Source organism: Crinia signifera, chromosome 5 (genome assembly GCF_055691185.1).
Source record: "Crinia signifera chromosome 5, ASM5569118v1, whole genome shotgun sequence".
NCBI lineage: Eukaryota > Metazoa > Chordata > Amphibia > Anura > Myobatrachidae > Crinia > Crinia signifera.
Window position 1 is genome coordinate 302,429,184 of NC_139221.1, and position 16,442 is coordinate 302,445,625.

At 45.6% G+C, this 16,442-nt stretch overlaps 1 protein-coding gene across 2 annotated transcripts in view; it reads left to right on the forward strand.

The window, feature by feature from the left end:
- LOC146081281 (pituitary tumor-transforming gene 1 protein-interacting protein-like) overlaps positions 1-16,442 on the forward strand; it is an 89,071-nt gene that overhangs the window by 40,371 nt on the left and 32,258 nt on the right. For both annotated transcript variants that reach the window (XM_083189411.1, XM_083189414.1), the window contains exon 6: positions 10,539-10,585. In XM_083189411.1, the coding sequence (XP_083045537.1) occupies positions 10,539-10,585 (47 nt within the window). The remainder of the gene's footprint in view (positions 1-10,538; positions 10,586-16,442) is intronic.

Below are 16,442 nucleotides of genomic sequence, written 5' to 3' on the forward strand. Positions count from 1 at the left end.
TCTTCCAGCCTCGCTCACCGTTGGTGTCTTCCAGCCTCGCCCACCACTGGTGTCTTCCAGCCTCCCCCACCACTGGTGTCTTCCAGCCTCGCCCACCACTGGTGTCTTCCAGCCTCGCTCACCACGGGTGTCTTCCAGCCTCGCTCACCACTGGTGTCTTCCAGCCTCCCCCACCACTGGTGTCTTCCAGCCTCGCCCACCACTGGTGTCTTCCAGCCTCGCTCACCACTGGTGTCTCCCAGCCTCGCCCACCGTTGGTGTCTGCAGCTTTGCCTACTGCTGTTAAAGTTATTGCAACTTTTCAGGCTTCTTTGAGACCTTTCTCAAGTGAATGCCATCAAAGAACGTCAAAATCAAATTGCCTATTTTCAATATTATGCTGGCGTACTTGTGAAACTGTGTGCACACAAACACACACACATGCGCACTTTCTTAAAGTACAAAATCTATGCACAAGCTGAACTATAAGAGTTACAAAAAGAAAACCCCCCATCAAATAGCTCTTTGCAGCCTCTTTCGTAGACTTCTAGTTGTTCTGCATATATATCAAAAATTCATTACCCAGCCTATGCCAGGGGAATGTTATGGATTTGCCTCCGACATCATGCATTTTGAAAATACACGGCCTCACCTCACTAATTCATTAAACCTGCCTTGTTTTCAGCTGAGTTTATTTACCAGCCAAATCACTGCGTGTTCTCTGCAGAACTTGGGATGAAAGATGCTTGAACATGTAACACTGACAGTATTGTTAATTCCGAGCTAAGTTATGAAGGTCTCTAAATAACTTGTTATTTTTAAGCCACAGCGGCACTGTTCTTTTGCTACCAATTTATTAATATGCCATAAAATGCGCTGAGAAGCCAAGCTGCAGCTTGGCGGATGATCACATAAATGAGTAAGGCATCTATTAGTCTAAGCCAGTGTTTTTCAACCAGTGTGCCGTGGCACACTAGTGTGCCTTGAGCTGTTCTCAAGTGTGCCCCCACATCTAGAGATGCCCAAACCCATTTACAGCCACCACCAGTTCAAATGTCATTTACTGATCTCTTCTTTTCATGTAAAGGGCCAATGTATTTTATTTTTGTTACCTGTGGGGACCAGTGTGATTGTTATTAATGTGGTGGCCAATAGGTTTGTTTTTTCCTGTGGTGGCCAATGTGTTTTGCCCTGTGGGGATCTCATGGTGTGCCTTGGCAATTTTAAAGTCCTATTTAGTGTGCCGCAAGGTAAAAAGGTTGAAAATCACTGGTCTAAGCTATGATGAGTGCAAACTATTCCGACATATTATTGTTGTATTGTCAACTGTTATTCCACAAGTCCTTAGCATATTAGATTAATAAGTAAAAGTGAGGTGTTTGTGTGTGTGTGTGTATATATATATATATATATATATATATATATATATATATATATATATATATATATATATATATATATATATATGTGTGTGTGTGTGTATGTGTGTATATATATATATATATATATATATATATACACATACATACATACATACATACATACATACATACATACATACATACATAAACACACACACACACATTGTACAGTTAATTTTGTTGAAAGCCAGTTAGCCTACCAGTATATTTTTGGATTGTGGGAGGAAACCGGAGCACCCGGAGGAAACCCACGCAAGCACTGGGAGAATATACAAACTCCACACAGTTAGGGCCATGGTGGGGATCAAAACCATGACGTCAGTAATGCTAACGACTATGAAGGTCGACCACTAAAGATCATCAGGGCTTAGGTCAACAATGAAATAGGTCGACATGGCTAACGTTGACGAGGTCAGAATGTCGACCCAAGCATTAGGTTGACTATGGGGAAAGCCAACAGTCAAAAGGTCGAGACAATTTCCCATTCTTCCATTACCTATGACATGAATTCGGGAAAGCCAACATGTTATTTTTGCCCAATATGTTATTTTTGCCCAAAAATAAACGGATTGGTTGTTTTTTGGCGATTCCCCAAGAGATCGCAGGTGTTGGGCGGGCATAAGGTACACGTGCATACAAGTTTACATATAGCAACTAATGTAAAAGATTGTCGCACTACACCCATCACTCCTAACTAAAGAGGCCGATTCCGAGATTGGCAGGATACCAGGATTTTAGGGGCCCATACACCAGCGGGGTAGATCCGTCGGTCATTGGCCAATGATGATTGCAGATCCGTCGCTGGATCGGGGAAATTAAGATGGTAATAAACAGTGGCAGTTCTGTGATCCCCGATCCAAATCGGGATTTTTATGCATGTTTAAAATCCCTGATAACCTAACATGACAGTCAGGGGATTGGCCTAATACACGGCAGGGGAATGGACTCCTTTGGGCCCAAAATTGCCAGAATCTGATTCCTAGGAGTTAGGCCAGGCAGAACTGCGCACCAGCAGCGCTCTGCTCAGACGCTGCTCAGCAACTGGATTGTGCGGCGTAATGTTAGAGGTCACGCTGCACAGCCACGCACCTCCACCGCCCATTCAGCTGTACACGTAAGGACTGCTCACTCTTGAGTGAGATTTCGTTAGCGTCACATCAAGACGTTGCTCATCAGTTCTCCAGTAGGCCACCTTCTCAGCTCTGTCTGTAGACAGTACATTTACGGAAGTTAAATATGTGCGGTAAATATGTTTTCCAGAATTATTGGTTACATTCCTATTACATCTAAGTATTTATTGGCTCTTTTTCCAGCAGCTGACCGTACTCCAGTTGCTGTGAAATTCAGTTTTGTAATTTCTGTTACCTATGGGTTTTTGATTGAAGTGAAATTAGCTACTTCGTTTATCATGCTAATTCAGCATTAATCTAAGCATTAGTTTATCAATAACTGGAGAGCCACGCTTTTCGAAAAGTCCATACACACTGGACGTTTTTACCCAACATGTACGCTGACGATGGAGAAAATCGCTGGGCTGAAAAACGCTCAGTGCATACACACTGAGCGGTTTTCAACCGTTTTAGGGATTTTCCCTGAAGGTGGATGGCTTTCCATAGCAGGACACTATGGAAAGCCGTCCAACCCGTCCCTCACCAGCTGGTAATGCCAGCAGATGATTGGTGGTGGCCAGCGATGAGGCGGCTTTTGAGCTGAAAGCATGATCTATACCCTGCCACTAGATGGCCCTGTCCTTCTTCACTGCGTACCCTGAAAACATGCACCATTACAGAGAATAGATCACTTGACAGGGATCTGTGAAGGATAAGTGGCTGCACTTGAGTAATTGACTGTTTAATATGTGGCCACCGTTCCACCGTCTTCGGTTCTACGGACCAGATTCAGGCTTGGCCGCTATTGTGAGGATCCGCAGTAGCCTACGATTAGAAAGCCGCCACCCAGACAGAAAGAGAAAATTCCCCTTGGTAAACTGTGAGTGAATTGCGAATGGATCATTGACTGCTATCCACTCGCAAATCCATACACAGTTCCCAAACCATCAAACAGTTTTTTGCTGCCTGTGCAAATGTAAGTAATGGGCCCCATACATCAGCAATCACAATTTATGGATTTTCAGATATAGGGATATTTTGGCCAGATAAATGGATTTTACAATCTATCTGACTTTGCCCACATATTACAGATTTATTTCAGTGATCGGCAGATTTTTCCATCTAAAGATTGCATCTTCATATCTGGAAATTGCCCAATCGATTGTCATTTCAGCTGTTCATAATGTAAATAGATGAAGAAGATGAATTGGGAACGCCCACACATTAAAAAATATCTGCAGATAATACCAGATTATTAAACATGTTTAAAAACCTGATAAAGCAATCGATTGGCGATTTTGATTGGGATTGCCAAAAGGGGGAGCCCACACATCTAAAATTAATTGTGGCAATCATCTCCATATCTGAAAATTGTCACAATTAATTGCTGATGTATGGGGCCCTTTACTCTGAGGATTCCACTGATCTGTAACTGAAACAAGGCGCCATGTGACATCATCGCTGACGTCACAGTCCCTCCTCGTAAAACCATCTCAGGCCCTATATACGCTGGTCACTGAGAACTGAAACAGGGGATCTTACTCGGTAATGGTGATTTGCAGATCTTGTGGTATCAAAAGAAAAACTTAAACCTGTTCTAAAAGATCATTTTTGGGGAGGGCACATGGGCCGATGTAAGATGGAGGTTGCTTAGGTTAATTCCACTACTTAACACTTTCATTAATAATACTTTAATCAGCACAAGGCTCGTTGCCAACTAATTTGTTACATAAACTAATGTATTCTTAAGCACAACCAATGACTAGCCAGCCTATGACCCTAAACTGAACCACACAGTTACTTAGCCATTGGTGTTGGTTTGTTGAAAGATAGCAGGTACAGCTGTACTCACTGTTACATGCCTTATAAAGCAGAGTGGGGTGTCCTACAGCTCACCAGCCAGTGAGTATAAGTAGGCACTGGCTAGTGGTGCAGGAATATTAAGATCATTGCAGATTGCAGGTATCTCTGGATATAAGTGGAATAAATGTGGAATGCTCTAACATGGAGGTTATTCTGATTCACTCCTTCTGGCAAGTTCCTTCTTAGATGGACAAAACCATGTGCACTGCAGGGGGGCAGATGTAACATGTGCAGGGAGAAATAGATTTGGGTGAGTTCTTTTGTTTCTGTGCAGGGAAAATACTGTCTGCTTTATTTTTACACTGCACTATAGATATCAGTTTGAAATAAAACCCCACCTAAATCTAACTCTCTCTGCACAAGTAACATCTACCTAGGGGGGGGGACTTTTCTACTAGGAGGGGGGCAGTTTACTGTTTTATCTTAACCCCCCCCCCTCCCCTCCCCTCAGTCCGACTCCTCCCCTTCCCAGCCCTGACCCACAACCGTTCCAATTAACTGGCGCAGTGGGGACACCTCCCCATGGGCATTCAATGGCTGGCTGTTGCTGATGGGAGGCTGGGTGACACCCAGCCGTTGACACTTGTCACACGGTGCGGGGGTCGTCGGGAGCTTATGTGCTGCCTGGCTGACACCCGGCCATTGCCACTCACCTCGGGATACAGCGGAACATCCCCAGACGCAACCTGAGCAGCCCACCGTGCCTGCCGCACACCTGCCCGTACACCAGCCCCATCTCCAGAAAATTCACCACCGCACACTCCCCCCTGCGTCACAGTCCTGGTGCGACCACAGCAATCTCTCAACTCTCTGCTGCTGCTGACGGGCCCGCCTCCCCCCATCCGTGTCCAGGCAGAGTGCTGCTGCTCTCCTCCTCCTCCTGCCGCCACCGTAGCCCACTGTCTAACATTAGTGTAATACCTGTGACCTAGAGGACACAGGGATGTGACACGGGAAGCGGCAGACTGTGGCCCTCACTGATAGAGAGACTCCTGCCGGACCTTCCTCCACTTCCCCTGTGGATAGCAACACCCCCCAAAGTAACTTACTGATAACGCTGGCGCCTTATGGGGTTCCTCAGCTCCTGGAGTCCGTCACAGTGGCAGGTCCCATGTACGGTCCGGTGCTGAACGCCCCCGGCTGGCCGGGCATTAGCACAGACAGGCAGAGGAGTGCGCCCGGCAGCCGAGACCATTACATCTCATGCTGATGCAGGGGCCTCCTAGGGGGGGATCGCCCCATTCGCCCCCCTCTAAATCCACGCCTGCATCTACCCCACCTGCAGTGCACATGGTTTGTGCATTTGAGAAGGAATTTACCAGATGGAGTCAACGGGAATAACCCCCGTTGTCTCAGATCTCGGCAACCATATTGGGATAATGCATGAAGCCTTCTGGGAGCACAGGAAGAATGGAGTCTGCTTAGAAGCACATGCCTTTTTCCGCATTAATATGATATAGACAACATTATTCAGATGAATAATATACCTAAAATAACATGAGAGTGTTTATAGTAACTATATCTCCACCATGCTCTGCTGTGTCTGTAGCAGACAGAGTGTGACTGACAGTCTGCAGTCTTGCTATGCGGACATGCAGGGCCTGTGTGCATTCTCCCCTCTGTTATCCAGACATCATAGAAGTACAAGCTTACTGCAAGGTTCTCCATAGGCCCTTTCTCCCCCGTGTCTGTGGCCATTTACAGTCAACTGGTTTGAACTTACTGTACCTCTAACCCGGGTCACTTTTTATATGCAGTGAGCATCTTTGTCCCATTATGTACATTGTCACTGCCTTCTGGGAATAACTATATGCAGCTGATGTGGGAAAATCCTCTATATTCACAACCATCTGCGATCCCATGGCCACCTCTCCATACAATCTGTGTTATTCCCTTCTCCCGACGTGCATTTTATATTTCCAGATTGTTTGTTTTGCAGATTCTATCAGTTTACATTCACATTTATTACATCAGATGTTATAGCTATAGGCCCTGGTTAAAGTTGGCTCAGTAAGCTGAAAACATCGCAGCGCCCGCCACTTGGACGAAACCCTACTCACCCCCGAATCCCCTCGGTACCATGCGTACGAGAACACATCCCCTCGCATGCCTCCACTAGCAAGGGAAATCATTCAATGGTCATCGATCGGGGCAGTCTTTTACAAGGCAAAACCATGACTTCTAAGTTACTTCCATTTTAAAAAACCCTCAGAGTTCGGCCGGAATCTTACACGGCTGTCGGACTTGCACTGCATTACATCCGGCCCGAGGTGTCCTTATTGGACATGTTGTAAGAACAATGCTACCTGCCTATAGGGAAGATATATTAAATCCAGGAGAGAGATTCGTTGCCATGGGCAACCTCTCTAATGACACACTTCACTCTTTGTCACTGCTTCATCCATCTTCCTCAGTGTATTGTAAATACTCTGAACAAGCATTTTAGAAGCATTTAGTGTATTCAATTCTGAAATTATTTCACTGATCTAAGAATGTAAAAATTAATAAAAGTTCCTTTATCACGTAACAGTGAGTACAATGGGCGCGATGCGCTAACATCCAAGCCCCCCCTCCGCCGCACATCGCCGGCTACCGCAGAAATAATTATCGCATATGCGATAACATATGCGATAATTATTGCAAAGGACATCTCTTGCGTTGTTACTGGCGATGTGCGACAGGTCCCTCCTCCCTCCCTGGACCCTTAACTGGCTGCTGCTGCTGCTCGGCCAGGGCTCCGCCTCCTCCTCCCTGCACCCAAAAGAGGTGCAGGGAGGAGGAGGAGGAGGTCACTGGTCCCGGCAGCACAGCAGGAGGCTGGCCAGACACAGGTGAGGGGGACATGGCGGGGGACACAAAGGGAAGCTCATAGGCTTCTATGGGGTTACGCCAGCTAGAACTGGCACTTTGCTTTGCTGCATATGAAAACTGGGTTTTTACAGCAGTTTTTGGTTACTGCATCTCGCCCAATCAGAGATCATTGTTAAATTGTGAATTTTTTGGTACCTTTTTTTTTCACTAGGGAATATTCACCTATAAAAGAAAAAAATGACCCCTTCCTAATCATCGCTGAGGTAAAGCTGCAATTTCCAGCCCCTCAAGTGAAAATGTGCCACCTTAGACGTTCCACAACTGTCACCAGTATTAAGTACAACACAGAGGCCTCATCGGCATCCTTCATTTTGGGATAAGCAGACTCGGTGGTGCCCCGCAGATCCTGATGCCCTAGACCAGGGGTGTCAAACTCAAATTCATTGGGGACCGCATCAGCAGTTTGGTCACCCTCAAAGGGCCGGTTGTATCTGTAGGACTATGTGTCCACTCTTTATTATCATAAATTATTGTCACTGCAATTAATTATTGTATACTCAGCAGTAGCATTTCCCTCCTGCTATTGCTGTGAACTGCAGTGCATTAGGGCACACGCTGCCTGCACAGCGGGGCAGCACTCAGTCTTAGGGCATATGTCCTGCTTATTATCATGGGCCACAGCAATTAATGATGGGCTGCAATGTGCCAATGCACACACACACACACACATAGGCAGAGAGTTTGACATTTACCCGCTCTGATGCGTCCACTCCAGTCTGAGCTGCTCCACCACCAAGGACACAGCTGTGCTCTCACACAGGCGCATTTCCCCCTTCCTCCTGTGAGGAGCGCTCCTCGCACTATCTATCCAGGAGTGGGGGGCACTGTGCAGTGCATACTCAGCAGTAAGTGACCTGGAGCGCACAGCAGCAGCAGCACCATTCACCATGACGGACCTGCTCTTTCCTCTCTCTGGCTCCTATACAGCAGGTGGGAGTGGAGGAGGGGTTGACGACCGGCGGCACTGCGCTAGAGGGCAGACGTTCTCTGGCTTGTAGGCTGCCGCGCATGCGCTGAAGAGGCGGCTTTCTTGTTTAAAAAAAAATCGAGAATAAAAGGTGAAGGCTGGCGGCGGCTGCGCGGGCCACATGAAGAGGTCTGGCGGGCCGGATTTGGCCCGCGGGCCTTGTGTTTGACACCCCTGCCCTAGACAGCTGCCTAATGGTAGCGCCAGCCCTGTTTTATAATAATCATGCTGATAAAACATGTATTGAAATTCTGATGACGTAGTTCATCCAACGCCATATGCAAAGAAAATGTAAGTACGTTTTAAGATTTCTGGCCTAGGAAAAACTAAAATAAAGCCGTCCGTGTTTCACGTTTCAGCTTTAGGTGATTTAAAAAAAAAAATACTGCAAAGGGGGCGACCTGTTAACAGAAATAAAATGTTTTCATTTTTTATTATAATGAACACTCACGGTGGCAGTTAATATAATTGTATATGCAGAGTAGGAGAGTTAATAATTCATGCAATCATTTTCCAAACAAGTTAATTACATGATCCATTACTACATCAGACGTTTAATAGTAGCAATAATTGGCTTAAAGATTCCATGCAGCCGCTGTATTATTCACCTCTCACATCCCCTTTAAATTGCTTCGGCACAATGTTATCAGGTTGGTATTTTAGAAGTCATAATAAAAAATAAAAAATATAATGATCCTTACGCGAGGCTGGCAAATGAATGCGGTTAACAGAGAATTACCTGACTTACTGCAAGAATTCGGAAGCCGCCGGTCTCATAAAACTGCACCTTTCCATCGCTGATGGACTCAGAATTACGTTTTGGAAGCAATGACCTATTTGTCACGTACTGATTTGCCGGCCCTTTGTCCAGCAGAAGCTTCTGAATGAGAGGGCAACATATCATAGATTGCATTTTTATTCCGCGAATAAATTGCTGCTTCTCGCTGCTTGACCGTGAAAGTTAAGGAAATAAAACTTTTATCCCTTCTGTGCCCTCTTAGAGGGACAGCTACGCGATCAGCATTTTCACAGTGTTATCCCGTGCAGTCTGATGAAATCTCTGATCAAGCATCACTATAAAGAGACATATACACAAGTTCAGCCCCATTTCTAAGCGATCTGACTAGACTGGTGCATTGATTGCTCCATGTATTCGCCCCAGCGATTGCGATGCACGATCCTGCACTGTCTTTCCTTCTAAGATTGCAGAGTTTTGCCTATATGCATAGGTAAATCCCCACTGAGAACAGATCGCTCAGCACACATCTCTGATGCGCTCCATGTGTCCCGTGATGTGTGCTGGGTGATCTGTGCTGCTTCACACAAATGCCCAGCACTGTCCCATAGCCCTTTGTGTACAGGGCATAATACCCCTTTTCATACCTCCCAACTTCTGATTAAACGAAATAGGGACACTCGCGCGGCGAAGCTGCGCGCCCGTCCAAAAAGGGGGTGGGGCGTATGCAAATGAGGGTGCGGCTTATGCTAATTAGCCGCGGCCTCATTTTCATACGAGAATAGACGCTGTGCGCATGCGCACAGCATCTATTCTATTAGATTGGGGGGTCTCCCAACTGCCACCCCCCGCAGCGGGACAATGCCTGCCGCGGGTGGGACAGCGGGACAGGACCCGAAATCGGGACTGTCCCGCTGTAATCGTGACAGTTGGGAGGTATGCCCTTTCACATTGCAAATGCCAGGCTGCATCCGTGATCCAGACACAGGTTCGTCCTGGGAGCAACCCCGCATTTGCAATGATTAGCCCCCACAGCAGCCTGGCAATAGGCCAGGTCACTGATGTCAGAAAGGGGGCTGGGAGGAGGCAGTGTTTCCCCATAGTGTAAACGGGACATACACCAGGTATACTAAGTATACCTGGTGTATTTAAATGTGTTTAAGTACTTCGTACTGAGAAAGGATACCGCTTTATGGACACAGTACCTTCACTTATTGTCCATCGGTTTGGGATTAATCTGGAAAATTACAAAATTTTAAACCCCCACTGTCCACGCCAGCCCGAAGCGTGGCCTGTTCATACCCCTACTATCTACGTCGGCAGGGGGGTTGATTTTATAAAGTGTGGCGAGCCACCAAGTCCGAAGCGTGGCGAGGGGACACGGAACACATGTAAAGTAATCCGCGTCCACTCGAGGGGCTCGCACACACTTTATACAATCAACTCCACTCCGATGTGGATAGTGGGGGTATGAAAAGGTCCGGAGGACGTGTAACGCGTCCCCTCGCGGGGCTCGCTGCATATTTATGAGGGAGAATTTATTAGGTTCCCTTCTCACTCTTCTTCTACATGTCTGTTTAATTATTTTACAGAAAGAACAAACGGACCATAAAACATAATGAGATTCGGAAGAAATACGGTATGTTTTTATTTTCTTCTTGATTTGATTTTTTTTTTTTAAACTACAGTAAAAACACTTTTGCAAAATCAAACCAACTAAACCGATATAAACATAAAACCATTAAATGGCGTATGAATGAATGTTAATGTGCGCTAAACAGGTAAGGCAAGCTTTGAATGGATTTTTCTATTGTCTGTGTTTAGTGACTGATACTACAGTATAAACTTAAATCATCCGGAGTGTAATCGTTTCTGCAGAATGGTATTTTTGTGTTTATAATCACAGTTCATTCTTCCAGGGGCTTCTGTGTTATATATCAATGTGTACAAGCAGTCTGCATCTCACACGCACATTACAATTTGTATTCATTGTTGCTGTACCCGTATTGGAGGGGGCGTGTCCAAATTCAAATCTGCATTCTAGAAATAAAGTGGGCTACATGTAAAAGCAGACAGTATTTACCCTGCAATAAAATATATATCTATTTTTAACCCTTGCATTGTGAAATTTTTTGGGCCTTTCTTGCCCCCTGGGTTTTAGTCCACTTTTTTTTCCCCTCAAAAGCCTCTCAAAAAATTTTGTCATGATTTTTTTTAGGTTAAGAACATCTACTTCAGACTTATCAGAATCATTTTAATAAAAACAAATATATAGATCTATATTTTCACATTTGTCAAATTTAGGATTTTTTTCCCACAAGCATCAGAACATCACTATCGGGATGCAGGGAGAAATCCCGACCATGGCAACTGTAATTTCCCTATTGGCTGCTTATCCGAACAGTCGCCAGATAGACACTAGGGGGCTAAGGATGGGGTTCATTTACATTTCCCTAGTGGCTTCTTCGCTCTGCAGCCGCCGGTTGGGGGTTCCTGGCAGGTTGGCGGATTGGCAACACAGCAGACACTAGAGGAAAGCAGAGGGGCCAGGAGGTCTTTCTGTAGTTGCAGGCTGCAAAAATACTATATTGTTTGCACATCCTTCAAACTATGGCCCTTATTCAGATCTGATCGCAGTACAAATGTGTTCTCAAAAAACCATGTGCACTGCAGGTGGGGCAGATGTAACATGTGCAGAGAGAGTTAGATGTGGGTGGGTTGTGTTGAAACTGAAACCTAAAGTGCAGTGTAAAAATAATGCAGCCAGTATTTTCCCTGCACAGAAAAAAAATAAGTCACACAAATCTAACTCTCTCTGCACATGTTACATCTGCCCCACCTGCAGTGCACATGATTTTGCCCGTTTTGAGAACAAATTTGTACTGTGATCAGATCTGAATAAGGGCCTATGTGAACATATTCCAGGCAAGTGGATAAGCCTGCAGCCAGTCATAGATGGAACCCAATCTCTGCAGGTCCCTACATAAGCATGCATGCTTACCACTCTGTTGAATTGCAGTCATATGCACTCACCTTTCCGGTACAGAGGGTAACATACAGACAAGGGTATGGCTCCAAGTCCCCATCGATGACCGGAAACTATCAACTGAAAACCATTAGTGATTTGAATCCTCAATGGGCGGCACTAGTGGGTCACATGACCATGGAGAGTTGTGCATGTCCACTAGTGTGAACATTGCTGCTTCAGCGCAGATCTCCACCATTGATGGCAAATCATCCATGGTTCCTATCCATCAGCGGTCCATCCTCTTATTCCTAGTTCTAATCCAGCAGCAGCCATTACTACTAGCACTCTTTGATAAAGGAGTTTAAATACTTATTTAAGCAGAGAAGTATTCCATTGTTTATAATGTAACCTGGAAAGTATTCCGTCTGCACTATAAATGTAAACTAGTTCATCTCAACTTTTCCACAGTTCCAAATGTTTTGACTTTCCTTAAAAATGGCTTTGAGAAGGGCTTAGCTTCAAGTACATGAATACAAATTATCATCAAAAGATCTTATATTCCAGTGAACAGGTTACAGCCCTGTGTTAAACTTATTTTTATAAAGCCCCCGTTGGTCCTGGAGGCCTTAATGTGAATCTCTTTGAAGTGTTGCCCGAGGTCTCCCTTACACTTCTAGTACTGCAGAAATCACCTTTGCTGACAGAGTCTGTGCACTGCGTGACCTGTGGTGTAAAGGAGCCTTTCCAGAACCTTTATACAGACAAAGTGGTATTAAATGCTAATCCTGCTCTCTGACCTAAAGTACTTTCCATTTTCCATATCAATGAAGAGCTCAAACTACCATCTCTCTCCACAGACTAATACAATGTAGGAACAATTTCATACTCTAGACTTCGTATGAGCTAACTCCGTTTTCCTATTCGCTTAGGAGCTTTGGATAAACATTTACATGGAGCAGCCAATGGCTGGGTTGAGGGGTGACCTTTAGAGGGTGTGCCTCTTTAAATGTTTGTCTAAGGGAATTTTTGACCATAGAATTGTCCCCATTCAGATGTAAGCCGGGTCTGGCCAAGCTGCTCTTATACATTTACATGTTATACACATTCATGTCATACAGATACACGATACACTCATACGTACATGTCACCCTCAAGTATTCACACACCCATTCTCCAGCCAGCTACTTCAGCCCGCAGCCCCTTCTCTGCAGCACAGACCTGCCCCTCCCCCCACAGCCCAAACAGCCTATCAGAGGCTTCTTATACCCCTTTCACATCGGCCTAGATTTTCAGGCTGGGATGGGAACGATCCGGGTCTAGTGCTGGTTTGAAAGGGTCCTGGGCCAAAATCCCAGGAGTCATGCCCCGGCATTTCAACCCTGCAATGTAGCAGGGTTGATCGCAGGATACAGGCTAGTGAGAAAGGTACTCATCAGCTTGCCTGTCCCTGGCCGCCGTGCTGGAAGAGAGCGCCGCACTGCATCCGCCACTGGGGGAAGCCGCTGGGTGAGAGCGGGACGGTGCTGCTGTGTGGCGCCCCCCCCTACCCCAGCAGAAAATGCAGGCACTAGGCTGGTGTGGAAGGGGATGTCCCTACATGATTTTGGGACCTTATTCTCGGGTAAGTCTTCCAGATTGGTACCTTTCAGTCCTGGGTAGTTTGGTAGAGCCCTGTCAAAAACCCTAGATTCTCGCTATGTCTAAAAGTGGTATTAGGTGGGTTCTGAGGACCAACTAGAAGTCGAAGACGCTGTTGGAGAGTCTTCTGATTGGTTAACCTTTTCTATTCCATTAAACCAAATCACTTCACTTCTGGGCCAATGCCGCAATGACACTGTGCAGACTCTCCTTTGGCTTCTGTGATTGGCTCTTGGGAATGTTACTTTTAATTTGACTGAGTTGTCATGTTGCTCTGCTAGGGAATGTAATGTCACATAGGCCCTTATTCTGATCGGTACGGCCGGATCCGAATATGCGGCCAGGACCGTGCGTCCGAAACCCCGCCTTCCATACGGATCGCCAACTCCGTCCGTACGCGGTAAGAAGCTGTCCGAACGGACCGCATGTGTATTTCTCATGGAATACGCCTCCTCCATCTCAGGGAACCTCCCCCATCATTCGATGGTCGCAGACCATCGAATGCAGGACCGAGTGGTCCACCAGCTCCCGCAACCTCAGACCACACGGGCATTTCTCCGTGCAAAAGCAGGGATCTGGGCGGGCAGCTGACATCCGGCGATGTCATATGTCCGCCCCCCTACACGTGCGTCACGACTGCATTACCATACGTACGCCTAGCGTTTGCATGGGAACGCCCATGAAACGCGGGGCGTATGCATATGGTAATGAGCCCAAATAGCCCTTCACGCCCCACACCACCCCCTGTTCGGAGTGTTCACATTTCATGCGGAATTTGGCCGTACGCCCCGCTCGCACATGCGCAGAGACGCCTCTGCACATGCGCAGACACAAAACATCGGCGGCACGAACGCACGCGGATATTACCGCACCAACCAGAATAAGGGCCATAGTTATGCATATTTCCAAAATGTAAAATATATAATGTTAATTATACAACCTAATTACATAGGGAAACCTTTTAAATCACAAATGTGCTGCGTGGGAGCGTCTCTGGTTCTGTAGCATGGGAATGTAATGTCATTGTTTACTCTGCGGAGGTCATTTACTTCATGAGATTAGGATCTGCTCAAACTGTAATACTCAGCAACATGAAAGCTAAATGTAAAACCTTGTTTAAGCAATCAAAACAAGGGTTGTTTATTAGGTTACAGGCTGCGACCCTCAGAGGTCTCAAGTTTTCTGCACAAAATTCTGAAGTCATCTCATGTACCGGACATCTCTCTATAGGGCCATAACAGGAGACCTCGGCCTCTTCCTTAAAGGGACTGTATTCCTGAGGACTTTATTGTCCATCACGTACCAACCAGATATCTCTAGCGCTGTTGAGAATATGACAATCACTCCTAACACGCAAGGTGTCATCCTTGACTCTGAACTTTCCTTTGTTCAATATGTCTCGAAATCATACCAAGTGCACCTAAAAAACATATTCAAAATTCGCCCTTTCCTTACACAAGACACTGCTGAAAGCTCTCATCATCTCACGCATTGATTAGTCTCCATATTGACCTTCCCCAATACAGACGCTCACCACTACAGTCCATCATGAATGCAGCTGCGAGGCTAATCTTCCTAGCCAGACGTTCATCGTCTGCAGAGCTACTCTGTCAGTCACTTCATTGGTTACCTGTATTCTACCGTATTCAATACAAAATTCTTTTACTTACACAGAAAGCCATAAACCCAAACTACACCAACGTACATATCGTCTCTAATCTCAGAATATATTCCAACCCGACCTCTACGCTCCTCCCAAGATCTGCATCCCGCACCCACACTCATTGCTCGCTACCATTCCCGATTGCAGGACTTTCTTCGGGCTGCACCCACTCTGTGGAATGCTCTCCCAAGCACAATAAGACTCTACTCCAAACCTACAATTGTTCCCTGAAAACTCACCTCTTCAGGCAAGCGTATCAAATTCCAGAACCAGCCACTTAACCTTCATATACCGTTTCTATCTAATCACATCCCCACTGTACAATCCACACATATCCACTCTCTTTCTTTCTTTTTCACATTTTCCATCCTCCTGACCCCTGGCCAAACTACTGAGTTGCCGTATCACACAGCACACCAGGAACCTTTACATTCTGGTGGAATTAATGCAATAAATAATATTTATCCTTTTGTATCAATTCCTATTTCTCTATAGATTGGGCAGGACACTCATACCTTTGACTGTAAATACCCAGTTTGTTTTATCACTGTTAATAAATAATAAATAAAATAAATCACATTTGTGGACACCCTCTAATACAATGGGTATGGTATAACTTTCTGACAGTGGGGATTCTGACGGTTGTTTCTCCGACAGCGCAATCCTGACTGTCAGGACCCTGATGGGGGCAAGGACATTCAAGCCCATTGCGGACTCGACACACTGAAGGTTCGGTGGTGAGCTGCGTTATACGCCTGTTATATTCTCCCTCTATGGGGGTCGGTTAGCCACCTATTCTATTCTCCCTCTATGGGGGTCGTGGTCCCACATGAGGGAAAATAGCCAGTGTAAGTCACCATTCCGATGTCATGTGAGGGATTTCTATTTCTAACTATGTTACTATATATATATATATATATAACTCACCTCTTCAGGCAAGCCTATCATATTTAAGTTCTACATGCATAACCCTCCGAGGCACTTATGTATTATATAGCTTCCCTTCTGGACTTGTAACTGCTATGCTATTACTGGTGCCTGTCCTTGTGTTTCCCCCCTATATCCCTATAGATTGTAAGCTTGCAGCAGGGCCCTCTTACCTCCAAGTCTGTCTGTTGTTACCCAGTTTGTCTTATCACTGTCTACTATTGTAAAGCGCAACGGAATCTGCTGCGCTATATAAGAAAGTTAATAAATAATTAATAAATAATATAATATAAAAACTGG